The sequence below is a fragment of the Orcinus orca genome, chromosome 15 (assembly GCF_937001465.1).
Source record: "Orcinus orca chromosome 15, mOrcOrc1.1, whole genome shotgun sequence".
NCBI classification, from domain to species: domain Eukaryota; kingdom Metazoa; phylum Chordata; class Mammalia; order Artiodactyla; family Delphinidae; genus Orcinus; species Orcinus orca.
In genome coordinates, this window is record NC_064573.1 from 64,770,065 (window position 1) to 64,782,670 (window position 12,606).

The 12,606-nt window shown below is 54.5% G+C and overlaps 1 protein-coding gene and 1 long non-coding RNA gene across 4 annotated transcripts in view; one reads left to right on the plus strand and one right to left on the minus strand.

Moving 5' to 3' along the window:
- Nucleotides 1-12: 12 nt before the first annotated feature.
- On the minus strand, nucleotides 13-9,595 carry LOC125961245 (uncharacterized). The gene is made up of 3 exons (XR_007471676.1): nucleotides 9,416-9,595; nucleotides 8,807-8,918; nucleotides 13-1,887 (listed from the first exon to the last, which is right to left on the minus strand). It is a non-coding gene; the product is annotated as an uncharacterized LOC125961245 (long non-coding RNA).
- The window catches only part of RSPH14 (radial spoke head 14 homolog), a 61,949-nt gene continuing 52,094 nt past the window's right edge, over nucleotides 2,752-12,606 (plus strand). For all 3 annotated transcript variants that reach the window (XM_049697946.1, XM_049697947.1, XM_004276063.2), the window contains exons 1-4: nucleotides 2,752-2,842; nucleotides 3,808-4,074; nucleotides 5,082-5,184; nucleotides 7,804-7,922. In XM_049697946.1, the coding sequence (XP_049553903.1) occupies nucleotides 3,876-4,074; nucleotides 5,082-5,184; nucleotides 7,804-7,922 (421 nt within the window). In that variant the 5' untranslated portion in view covers nucleotides 2,752-2,842; nucleotides 3,808-3,875. The remainder of the gene's footprint in view (nucleotides 2,843-3,807; nucleotides 4,075-5,081; nucleotides 5,185-7,803; nucleotides 7,923-12,606) is intronic.

The following is a 12,606-nucleotide window of genomic DNA, read 5'->3' on the forward strand; positions in this document are numbered from 1 at the left end:
ACACATGCTCCACTGGCCTCCTTGCTGTTCCTCCACACGCCAGGCACGGGGGTGCTTGCATCAGCTGTCTCCTAGGCCTGGAAGGCTCTGTCCCCAGATAGCCACATTGCTCAGATGTCACCTCTAGATGAGGCATCCTATTTACAACTGCCGCATCCTTCCAACCCCTTATTCTGCTCTATTTCTCCCAGGCACTTAGCATTTTCTAACACATTATATAACTTGCTGTTTATGTTGATTGTCTGTCTCCCTCCACTGAGCGCAATGAGAGCAGGGGTTCTTGTGTATAGTCCACCCGACTTATTGCATCAGCCAAACAGTGCCTGCACATAAGCAGGCATGGAGTGAAGGTTAAATGAGTGAACCAATATTGCATTTACAAAAGCAAGGTGAACACTGTTTGAAGTATACTGCCATTACATTAAAAGGTAAATGAATTGTATTTACTCATATAAATTTAGTGTATCAATGGAAAGATTCCAGTGGTTGCCATAGGTAAGGACGATCTGTTGGCTGGGGCCCAAGGAGGGAGGGAGACATTATACTTTCATACTTTTTGGATTTTCTTCTGTGTACATATATCACCTATTTGGTAAATAATTCAAATGAAAATAAACATTTTGGAACAGAGGGAACACAATAATATCCCCCGTCTCGGCCCTTCTGGGTTAGCCCTGATGCATTTCGGTGTGCTTCGTACCTTTCCCACAGACACCTCCTCCTCTCTGCAATCATGGCGTAAGAAGAGGCTCTTGCTGTAGCACTGGCATTTGATCGCCCTGCAGTGACAAGGAATGGACACGCCTTCCATTTCCTGACCTTCATCTGCATAGTTCTGAACCTAATGGTGCCTGAATATCATATGCCTTGGCTTCTAGAGCTCACGCTGCAACATTAATTTCCATAATTAATGGCTGTTTAAAGGCTGACCTGAGTCACTGAGCTTCTGTGAGCTAGTTTCTGTTTGCAGAGAGAGGCATGTGGGGCTAGATGGCTTCCAGAGGCATTTATGAGTTGGTAACCACAGAAATGAGATGGTAGCTTTGGAGAGGAGGACCGTGTATGGGACAAGGGAAGGGGATGCAGACACTGATAATGTTCTAATGGTGAAATCACAGGTGCTTATTATATTTTTATGTCTCACAAATTAACATATATGCTACACAGAATGTTATGTGTGTGTTTGCAAAAATAATAAAAAGGAGATTGAAAAACAGAAAATTGAAGGACGATTTTACAAAAAGACTCTCTGTAACCAAATCCTGAGAGATCTGGAATTCCCAGCTTTGAGAATCTACTTGATTCAGCTCCCTGATTTCACAAGCAAGGATATGAAGGCTCACTCATTCCAAAGGATTTGCTTCATGAGTTAGAACTAGATTTGGAACCCAGATTTCCTAAATCCCAGCCCAATGCTCTCCACACCACCTTTGTAAAAAAGCTAGGATGCTCTAGGTTAGACAGACCCTTCACGACTTGGTCCTTTGAGGGACAGCGGTAGGGGCAGACATCCACATCACGAAGTGGGGTCCATGGCACACAGATCGAAGTCAGTTGCCTGCGTTTCAGAGTTAAATGTGCTGGAGGCCGACGCTTGGTGTCTTTGTTAGTGAGTTTCACTGCTAAGGGCTCAGGCCTCAGGGTGAGCTTCCCTGAGTTGCTCAACTTCCTCCTCCGTTTACTCTGGTATAAAATGGACCTGACTATGTGCTTCAAGGGTTTGTTGTGAGGATCACACAAGATGGTGAAAGTGCTTTGATTATGAAGCTTGACTCAAATCCATTAACCATTCACTTCTTCTACACTTACCGAAAGGCCTCCTGGTATATTCCTGGCACTGGGGAGGCAAGGAACCAGGACCGAAGTGGCCTCCACCCTCAGGGAAGTCTGTTGGGGGAAACAGACAAGCAAGTAGAGAATAAGAAGAGGGAAGTGTGCCAGTGGGGTAATTAAGCTATAGGATCACTCGCTAATTTTGAGTTGGGGAGAAGGTCGGCTTCCTGGTGGAAGAGTACACCAAGTTGTGTCCTGAAGAACAAAGAAGTGGATAGTGTTACAAGCAGCCCAGCTGCAGGAAAGAGTTAGCCATTTGGGGGATTAAGAAAGAGTCCAGCATGTGTGGAGGAAGCCATCACCCAGGGCCTCGAGCGGTAGGCTAGGAGTCCGGACTCTGTCCTGAGACCAGTGGGGAGCCCTGGGAGGGTTTGGTGTATGTGGTGGCTGGCTCTGGCTTGCTTTCAAGAACAACTGCTCTGGCCAGCAGTGCTTTGAGTCCACTGCAGGGGCCGACCTGTGTTGTCACCAGCCAGTCAGCCTGCCGAGGAAGGAGCCTGGACCAGGGCTAAGCAGTCCTGGAATCAGGTCTCAGTGATTCAGCAGAAGCTACTGAACCTCTTTGAGGTTCCTGTCTGTAAAATGGAGAAAGTTATCACCTCACAGGTTTACTCTGAGGATTAACAGTGTGCCAAGTGCCCAGTACAGAGAACGGCGCACATAGACACTTCCCTTCTGCACTATGAACAAAGCTGAGCCGCCTTTGTTCCCCACAGTAACCCTGTAAAATATCACCACCCCCACTTTACTGCCGGCCCTGGCCTGGGATGTTCGCGCCTGCGCGGTGGGCTCCGAGTGTGCAAGAGCTGCGTGGCTGACGCTGCTCAGGGTCGCCTGGCAACCGGGTCGCCTGGCAACGGGCAAGCGCTACAGAACCTTGCGCGCTGAAGCGGGTGAGTCTGCGGCGGCCGACAGGGGTCAGGGGCCAGGGGTCCCCAGACCCACCCGGTCCTGATCAACAGGCCCCGCGCCCTCCCACCCCAAGGCAGCCCATACCCCTTAGATGAGGGTAGGCCCCTGTCCCTGGCGCCCACCGTTTCCTGAGAGGGGAGCCCCGATCCCAAATGGCTGGGCCCCCTCTTCTCTTCCAGCCCGGCCCCTTCTCCTCCTTCCCTAGTCACCAGGTGCCCGGAATCAGAGTCCGGCTGACCTCTCTTAGTGGAGTCGGTTCCCACAGGCTGGGGTTTATCACTGCCACTAAACGCGGTCACAACCCCCATCAGCTTAATAATAACTCAGCCAAAGTATCTGGAGCCCTGGTGAGCCAGGCTCGAGAGTCTCAGCGAATATGGCAGCTTGGCGGGGGTCGGGGGTTGGGGTGGGGGTGGGTGCTATTATCATCTCCCTTTTGAGCTGCAGAAAGACACAGAGGAAATAACTTGTTAAGGGCCACCCACTGGCTTGGGTCTGGAGCCCATTCTTAACTACTAAGCCACACTGCCTACAGTTGCTCAAAGTGTGTGTGTAATAAAAATAAATCGCACTTTAACCTTATTTCCTTCTCTATGGATGTGTCGGGAGCATCCGACTGAGGGTCCCTGATGGGTGGATGTGCTAGACCCAGACTTGAACATTGGTTCCTAGTTCGTGACCTCCACGGCTCGTTGCCCCTAAACCTCAGTTTCCTCCTTCATAAAATGTGGGTGATAGAAGTCCCCTCCTCCTGGGGTAGCCGAGTTGGATATCAGGTATTGCTGGCACAAGATAAGCACTGAATGGAGCTGATACAGTGTTTGCTCATTTGGCTTAGTTTGTGTTTTCAATGCCTTTGTCCCAAGGCCCAGCCTATAAAGTATCGGGAGAACTCTGAAGTTTGCAGGTTGGGCCGCCACTTCACTGTGAAGTTTGGGCTTCACTGTGACCTTGAACAAATCCCTTTATTGCTCTCACTCTCAGTTTGCTCATCTGTAAAATGGAAGTAAAAATACCAAATCACAGCAGCAATGTTGACAACTTTTGGGTTCTTTTAATCAGTGGTTTCTGCAGAGCTTCACTTCGAAAGCGACAGAGCCGCCCTGTGCAGGAGCGGGAGGCGTGGGAAGATGGCCCACACCCAGATCTCCAAGTACCTGCCCCCCGACATCAACCCCACCCAGGCTGCCATTGCCTACGGCTGCCGGGCGCTGCCCAAGCTGAACGAGGAGCTGCAGTCGGAGGACCTGTTGACAAGGCAGAAAGCCCTCATGGCTCTGTATGACCTCATGCACGACCCCGAGCACGTCTACACAGCCATCCGCATAGGTGAGCGTGGCACAGCCCAAGTGACCACGACTGTGGTCTGGATGGACAGACACAGAGCAGCTTGAGGTGGCCCCTTCACAGCATCCCTCCCAGCTGGTCAGCCCATCCTCAACTGGACACCACCAGTGGTCAGCCCCCTCTGCTATGACTCAACCCGGTGGCCACACATCCACCCAATAGGCCTTTATCTGTCTCACCCGCAAGGCTGTCACAGAAGATAGGCACTGGCCCTACTGAAACCACACATACACGGGGACCTGTGTCCACTGTGTCCCACTCTCTTAATTACCCACATAAGAGTTGAATTGATTTTAGTGGCACGGTCACACCTGTCCCAGATCAGGCCCACGATGAGTGAACTGCCGCCTCCCCCACCAGCCTTATCTGAAGGGCTAGTTTAATCCCAGAGATGGTGGTAGCGGTCCCTACGCCGGGTGGAGCTTCAATAAAAAAGGTTGCTATTTAACGAGCCCGACTCTGGGCCAGCGCTGCCATACGTGCAGTGCCCGTGTTACCTTAGTCCTCGTAGCACTGGCCCTGGGAGGGAAGGAACCGCCTCAACCCACAGAGGAAAATGGAGGCTCAGAGAGAAGCAGTGTGAGGCTAGGGCTGCCCCATAAGTAAATAAGGCAAGATTTTTAGGTGCTCAGTCTGGCTTCCCGAGGTGTAACCCTTTCAAGGGTACACGACTAGTGGGTGACAAGGCTGGAATTTGACTTCCGGTCTCTCCAAACGCAAAGGGCATTTTCTGAACCCTGTGGAGGACTGGGAGGAGGTGTGCAGAGATTCACGAGGGGGTTTGGATGACAGGGTCCTGGGGGATGAGCCTTTCTAGCACCCAGAGTCCCCGCCAGTGACTCTGAAACACTCCATCACCCACACGATGCCCTCACACCCCCAAACAGTAGAGCCCTGGTGCTCTCGTTCTGGACATCAGCTCACTTGTCGACTTCTAGGTTAGCTGGTTTCTGAGCGTGGTGAATGTTCAGAGGTTTTTCTGCCCGTAGGCTGCCTGGAGAGCCTGAAAGATTTGCTGATGGACACCAACGACCTGGTGCGCATCAAGACCACTGAGGTGCTCTATATCATGGCCACCCACAACGTGGGCAGGTGAGCAGCTGCCTCTGGGTATCAATGTCACGCTTTGGAGCCGCACCCCTCCCCTGGGTGGCACATGCTTGAACGACCTTGAATGAGCTGCTCGCGGGGCAGGGAGTTAAATGAGTTCATGCACGTGAAGTGTCAGCCCCGTGGTGGCTTGGTTGGCCGTGGGCGCTCTCTCTCTGGTTCCCTCTCCCCACAGATGGGTGGTCTTTGGGAACTCACACACCCGCTTGCTCAGGGCCACCTCCAGATGGCCGCCTCAGCCCCTTGGTCCCCTCGACCCCTCAGCTCCCCATCTCTTCTCTGGGTTCTGATGTCAGGTCCCTGGGAGGGGGGTGGCCAGCCCAATCCCTGCGCAGCCCTGGCCCAACAGGTCGCTATGAACTGGGTGCGTGTGGGGAGGTGGTGACACAGTGACCGCCCCAGTTCACAGGTGTTGCACCAAACCGGGCAGACGGGTGCCGGGGAGAACGGGGGAGTGGGCTCGAACCTGGCATCTGCAGCGCCGCCCTTTCCTGCTCTGACCTGGCAAGGCTCTTGGTCGAGTCTCACTGTTCTCATCTGAGACAGATCCAGAAAAGTGCTTTCTCTCATTCTTCCTGCTCCTTTTTCCTCTTTCCGGACCCGATTTGGACATTAGGAGTAACCCCAGGGAGGGTGACGGAGGCTGAGAGGAGGGATGCTTGAAGTTTGGGGATTACAGGAAACTACGAGCCCAGTGACAGTGACCATAGGTCTGTTTATCCTCATAGGAGGTGTGGGGGGTGGTTCCCGGCTGTAACCACTTTAGCAGGGCGACTCGGTGCAGAAACGGTCACCGACTGAGGACCCGATGTGACTGGCACACTGTTCTCCAATGTCCCTCCCAGCACCACCGCAAGGGGCGGGGAGGAGCCCGGAGCAGGCAGCTGGTGTGCCCAGGGTCCAGGATTCCAAGACCCAGCTCACTCTAGCACACCACGCTGGACAAAGGGCAGAAGTGACCGGGGCCGACTTCTGAAGTCCGCCGGGCTCAATGGTCATCTCACCCCTCAAACCCTGAGTAACTGCCCATGTTGAAACCTCCTGCCTTCCTGGATCCACACGAGGAGTGACAGGGAGCGGATGAGTGTGGAAGCCAGGGGCCTGGCCTCTTGTCACCTTGGGGAGTTACAGCTTACAGAGCTGACTTACCAGCAGGGTGACTCGGAGTGGGCACCTGGGCGCAGAGTGAAGAGGCCCGGACACCTCACACCGGGGGTCAGGGAAGGCCCCTGCCACTTGGGGGTCCCACTGTGATTTCCTTCTCCCAGAACAACTCATACAGACCTCACGGCAGAGCACAGTGAGGCACTTCCTGTGTGCTGGGCACTGGGCCAGGCCCCACTCTGAGTTCTCATTTAGTTCTGACCTCAGCCTCGAGAGATGCAGCCTTGAAACCCTCACCAGACGTAACTGGGCCCAGCAGTTAGTTGGTTAATCAGAAGGAATGGTTAAAAAGCTAGGATTGGAAGAAATTGTATCTTCCCTTCAAACAGTTCACCTTAACCCCAAACCCCTAAACGATCAGGCAGTCAGCAATCCCTGCGTGCCTCTTCTTGGCTATGGGCCCACTGCATGGAGCTTCCCATCATCTTTTTTGCTTAAACCAGCACCTGTAACATCGTGGAGCTTTGATTCTTTAAAGTAGAGCAAGCACTCAGACATTAATGAAGTAACCTGCATGCAAAACCCTTCTAGAATCTTTACAATCATCTCACTATTTTAAAAATAAATTTATTGATTTATTTTTGGCTGCACTGGGTCCTTGTTGCTGCGTGTGGGCTTTCTCTGGTTGTGGCGAGCGGGGGCTACTCTTCGTTACAGTGCGCGGGCTTCTCATTGTGGTGGCTTCTCTTGTTGCGGAGCATGGGCTCTAGGTGTGCTGGCCTCAGTAGTTGTGGCACGTGGGCTTCGGTAGTTGTGGCACGTGGGCTTCAGTAGTTGTGGCTCACGGGCTCTAGAGCGCAGGCTCAGTAGTTGTGGCGCACAGGCTTAGTTGTTCCACGGCATGTTGGATCTTCCCAGACCAGGGCTTGAACCCACGTCCCCTGCATTGGCAGGTGGATTCTTAACCACTGCGCCACCAGGGAAGCCCTATTTATTTATCTTTTTAGACACTGACCTTGGAGTTTCCCAAAACATTCACCTTTGTTTTCATAAGGAAATCAAAACAAAAACAAAAACCACCAACTCTTCTCCCATCGAATTGGCTTACCTGATATTCAGTGAATCTATATCATTATAACAAGAAGCATAACAGGCCTGCGTGGGTTTGGAGGCACGTGGCTAACCCTGGACAGTCCGCAGGTGTGTGCCCGGCAGGTGGAGAGAAGCGGTCAGCTCAGCCCGGCTGCTCAGGGGAGGTTGGTCATGCACTTCTGTTGCCTGGAGTCGTCCTCCACCACGCAGGCCGCACTGCTCTCACCTGACGTGAGGGCCACCCCCAGCCTGTGCCTTCTCTCCGGAGGCCGCAGGAATGCGGTCCCGTCCAGCCGGCACGGGCTTAGGCTCCAGGGGCCGGGAGGGCAGGCAACCGCCTCTAGGTTCTTATTGGATCCTCTCGTGGCACGTTCGTTGTGTCTAAATCCCACTTCTCTTCCCCAGAGATGGCTTTTTGGAGCATGACGTCATCTACGCCCTGTCTTTCCTGCTGAGCGACCCCCAATCAGCCTGCCGGGAGAACCTGCACCTGGCCTTCAAGCACCTGGCGCAGCTGCCTGCAGGTAGGCTCACCGTGGGCGCTTGGGTGGCCCTCGGTCTCCTCTCCTAGTCAGGCGCCTGCCGTGCCGATCACAGTTTAGAGCATATTTTTAAAAAAGCTATGCTTTTATTAAGGTACCATATACATGTTAAAAAGGCACACGTCATACGTGAACGCTTGACTAACTTGTACTAAGTGAACCTGCCACTTCCGGGCACCGCTACCCAGATGAAGAAGTGTGCGGAGTATCGCCGGCACCTGCCCCTACCAGTCACCACCCCTCACCCAAACGTAAACCGGCTGATTTGTCTTCAGGTTATAAGACCACGGGTTAGTCTGTGCCTCTTTAAACTTGACATAAGTGGAAACAGAGTCTGTAGTACTTTGTTTCTAGCTTCTTCGTCTCTGTTGTGCGTTGTGTGTTCGATTTGCGCCTATTTGCTCTGCAGTGAGGTGTGCACACTATATGAGGGCGCTACGGTCTGTTTATCCCCTCTGTTGCTGATGGCCATTTGAACTGTTTCTAGCGTGTGGCAGCTGAGAATACAGTGGTCGCTAACATTCTTACAAATGTCTTTCGATGGACATGTGTATGCATTTCTTTTGAGATACGCCTTGGAGAGAATTGCTGGGCACAGGGCAACTTTATGTCCAGCTTTAGAAGGTACTACAAATGGCTTCCTAAAAGAGTTTTGCCAGTTTACGCTCCCACCAGTAGCGTATGAGGGTCCCAGGCGTTCTGTATCCGCACCCACGCTTGATTTTTTGGCTCTGATGGTGGGTGTGTGCTTGCGTCTCACTTTGGTTTTCGTTTGTATTTCCCTGGTGACAAGAGCCCTGTAAACGTCCTCTTGTGAGAAGCACCAGGGCACGTTTTAAGGATGAAAGACCCCACCCCGGGCTCACCGTCCCCTTCAGCTGACTGCTCCTGCTAATCTGATGCTGAGTCCAGGGTAACGGCCACCCGCTGACCGACCGCAGCTGGAGGGTTGAGATTCGTGTCAGGTTGATACCCATCCTGTCGCAAGACACAATGAGCAATTTTAAATGAGGGGCTCATTCCAAGAGGCAGGATATCAGGCCTTAAAGGGGGTGCCTTAAGGCCGACATGGGCCTTAAGATGTCCCGGGCCGGGAGTTGGACAGACCAGGTCCCTCTGCCATCCCCTCGTTCCCCGTATGCCCCTAGACAGGCTGCTTCCCCATCTGGGACGTTGAGAGTGATGGGACCCCCTGCTCCAGAGGCCTGAAGTGAGGACCAGGCGGGAACACTCCCCGAATCAGGGCCCAGAGAGAAATGACTAAGGGAACAGGTGCAGAGAGGCAGGCTGAGCAGAGCCCTGGGAGCTGGGGTTGCTGCCCGCCCAGCCGGGACCATACCCTCCTCTAGCTGGGCTGGGCTGGGTGTGTCAGGCCGGACAGCAGCACCCCGGGTGGTCTTTTTAAAAGACCACCCCATCCCTGGCCCTATCCCACGTCACCGGGTGGGCCCTGCCCACAGCTTCCTTGAACGCACCTTGCCTGGTTCTCCTGGGCGGCCACGGTTGAGGGCCCCTGGGAATATCGGGGCGTCTCCATAAAGGACCAGTTCTGGGGCTGAGCTCCATGGACGCCTCTGCTCACCACTCAGGAACATTCCTTCCCAGGGTGTGGAGAGAGGGGACTTGCCGTTCTCACTCAAGGCTTTTAAAATCATTGTGACCTGTGTAAGTGTCCAGGGGAAGAGAGAGATGATGATAACGAACATCAGGAACCATCACCAGATTTGCTAAATCTTAACATTCAACCATATTTCATAGTTGCTTGAGATTTTTGCTTAAAAAAATATAGCCCCCTGGGCTTCCCTGGTGGCACAGTGGTTGAGAGTCCGCCTGCCGATGCAGGGGACATGGGTTCGTGCCCCGGTCCGGGAAGATCCCACATGCCGCGGAGCGGCTGGGCCCGTGAGCCATGGCCGCTGAGCCTGCGCGTCCGGAGCCTGTGCTCCGCAACAGGAGAGGCCGCAACAGTGAGAGGCCCGCGTACTGCAAACAAAACAAAACAAAACAAAATACAGCCCCCTGTGAACCTCCCTCACCCAGCACCCTTTCTCCTGCCCTCCCTGGAGCCACCAATAGTGGGTGACTTCATCCCCAACATATGTCTTTGTATTATTCCCTGGCGGTCCAGTGGTTAGGATTCTGCGCTTCCACTGAAGGGGGCATAGGTGTAATTGTATATAGATCTTGCCTTCCATGTTTTAAAACTCTCTAAATGGATTTTGCTGTACGTATCCCTTTGGTACTTGAAAAACCTAATGCTATCATTGGGAATGTACCCATGTGTGTCACGGGCTCCATTTCCTGATTATAACCCCAGCCTGCCCATCCCTCGTTTGAACGTGTGTACTTACATTCAGTGAACTTACTCCAGTCCGGCGGACCTGCATGAGCTGGTTTTCCCCAGGGCTTCCCCAGAGAAGGGCGTCATGGGGCCAGAGAGCACAATTGCTTCCCAGCTGGAGAGCCCGTCGTGCTCCCTCCCAGCAGCCTGGCCGAGTGCTAAGCCGTGTAGCTGTCGCTGTCCTATGGCTCTGCCATCCCCCAAGGCTGGGAAGGGGCATCTTCTCTCTGCCTAGCACCGCCTCCATCTCCTCTCCTGCCCGGGGCCTCCCAGGAGCCTGAGCCCATTCTGCTGAGTTGTTTTTTCCATTTCTCATTGATTTGAGGGAGTGCTTCGTTTACCCGAGATTCTAACACTTTGCTGGTCACACATATTGCAAATATCACTTCCCAGGCTATCTGCGTGGCTTTTCTCTGTTTGTTTATTCATTGGTCCAGCAGTTTTTCATTTGAATAGTAGTGAGTTTCATCAATCTTTTCCTTTGTGACTTTTTTCTTTTTTTTGGTGTTGTTTAAGAGAATTTGGTGCTAATAGCTCATGGAGATATCCTGCCATATTTTCTTCTGAAAGTGAAAGAATTTTGCTTTTCACACTCAGTCCGAGAAGGTACCTGGGCCAGCCCAACACTGTCTTAATTACAAAAGCTCTAGGTGTTCTGGGTTCTGGTGGACAGGCCGGAATCCGCAAGCACTAGGCTCACCATGGGGAGCAGGGGGTGTAGTTTGCACTTTATCGTAGGATTTATCACAGGATTTATCACAGGAGTCCGTGCCCAGAGGGAGGCCTGGGACACTCTGGGGAGGGGTAGGTAGCAGTGGGTGGGGTGGGGGTGGGTAGCTAGAGGGAGGGAGGGGGACATGCAGTGTGGTAGGCGCCCCAGGAGGACCATCTGAGTGGCCCCTGAGCGCAGCAGCTCCTGGGTTGGCCCGTGTAGCCGTGTCCTGGGGGTGTCCTTGCTGGGCCTGTGGGTGGGGGTCTGGGTGGGTGAGGGCATCTACTTCTGGGGCTGCGCTCTTACCAGCGTGGGGCCTCGGGCGCTAGCGAAGCCCATCGGGAGCAACAGGTCACAGGGGTCCAGCGGCTCTTCCGGGACGGTCTGCATGCAGGGCGCAGCGGCTCTCGTGCTGGTGGTCATGGGTCTGGGTTCTCTGTCCACGGCCACGACCAGAAGGACCCTCTGCACCTGGCGGAGTGCTGGGCACGTGTCTGGCACTCAACAAATACTGGTGGTTTAGCAGTTTCTATGCAGGATTTTAAAGGACTATTTGTCGGCTGTTTTCCTGCTGCACTTCACACCCATGTGTTGGGGTATCTGTGGGGACGAGGCCTTTTCTGGGCCCTGGCACCCGGCCAGGTCCAGCTGGCTGCGTGGTTTCCCAGAGTGGCCAGCAGGGGGCGCCGCAGGACCGGCCGCCGCCCAGCAGGGCTGCTCTGGCTCTCAGGCCTGGACCTGCTTGTCAGGAGAGGAGAAACCGGGATCATGGGGCAAATGCCAGGCGCCCCGTCTTCCAGGCCCTGAGTGACCGGCCGCCAGGGATGCTGGAGGAACCCGTCTCCTCCCTGTGTGGACACAGCATCCTGTAGGAGAGGGCTCCAGGCTGACACCCAGGATTCCTCTGTAACTGGATTTGGGGACCCCTGGAAGTGTCCCCAACCGCTCGGACCCTCTGATGGTGGTCTCAGGCCCTGCCTGGCACACATAGTGCTGGGCGCTGAGAGCCGCCGGCCCACCTTTAGGGCAGCTCCACTGTCCCGCTGTCCCGACCCATTCATGTGCAGCTGGGCTGTGGGCAGAGGCCGGTGCCCTCCCTGCCCAGAGGAGAGAGCCAGGGCTGGGTGGGGAGGCGGTGGGGGCATCCCTGGCATCCCGCCATCACCACTGGGGGCTGGAGAGAGATGGGGGTACTGCGTCCATGGGAGCACAGGGTGAGGGGTGGACATCCTCAGCCTGACAGCCCTTGGCAGACAGAACCCCCTCCCCACCCAGACTTAGCAAAGCACGAGGGCCCCCCAGTGGTGACCCTGCCCCTCTGGCAAGAGGACCCTCTCCCCTCAGGGCCGTCCTCCACCAACTCTGGCCCCCTCTCCCCGTCCCCTCTGCTGAGCCTGGGCTTGCCGCTAACACCGCGTCTGTGGACCTCTCTGGATGCAGCTTAGCACGTGCCTCCCCCGTGCCAGGCACTGCTCAGGCAGCAGCAGGGGAAGGAGGCGGGTCAGACGGTGCAATACCCCTTCCCGCCTCACCCTGGCCTGGGCGCTCTTTCATGGCCTGGGGTGCTGGGCCCTGAGGGGATGATGGGTCTTGGGCCGTGAGGATGGGGACGG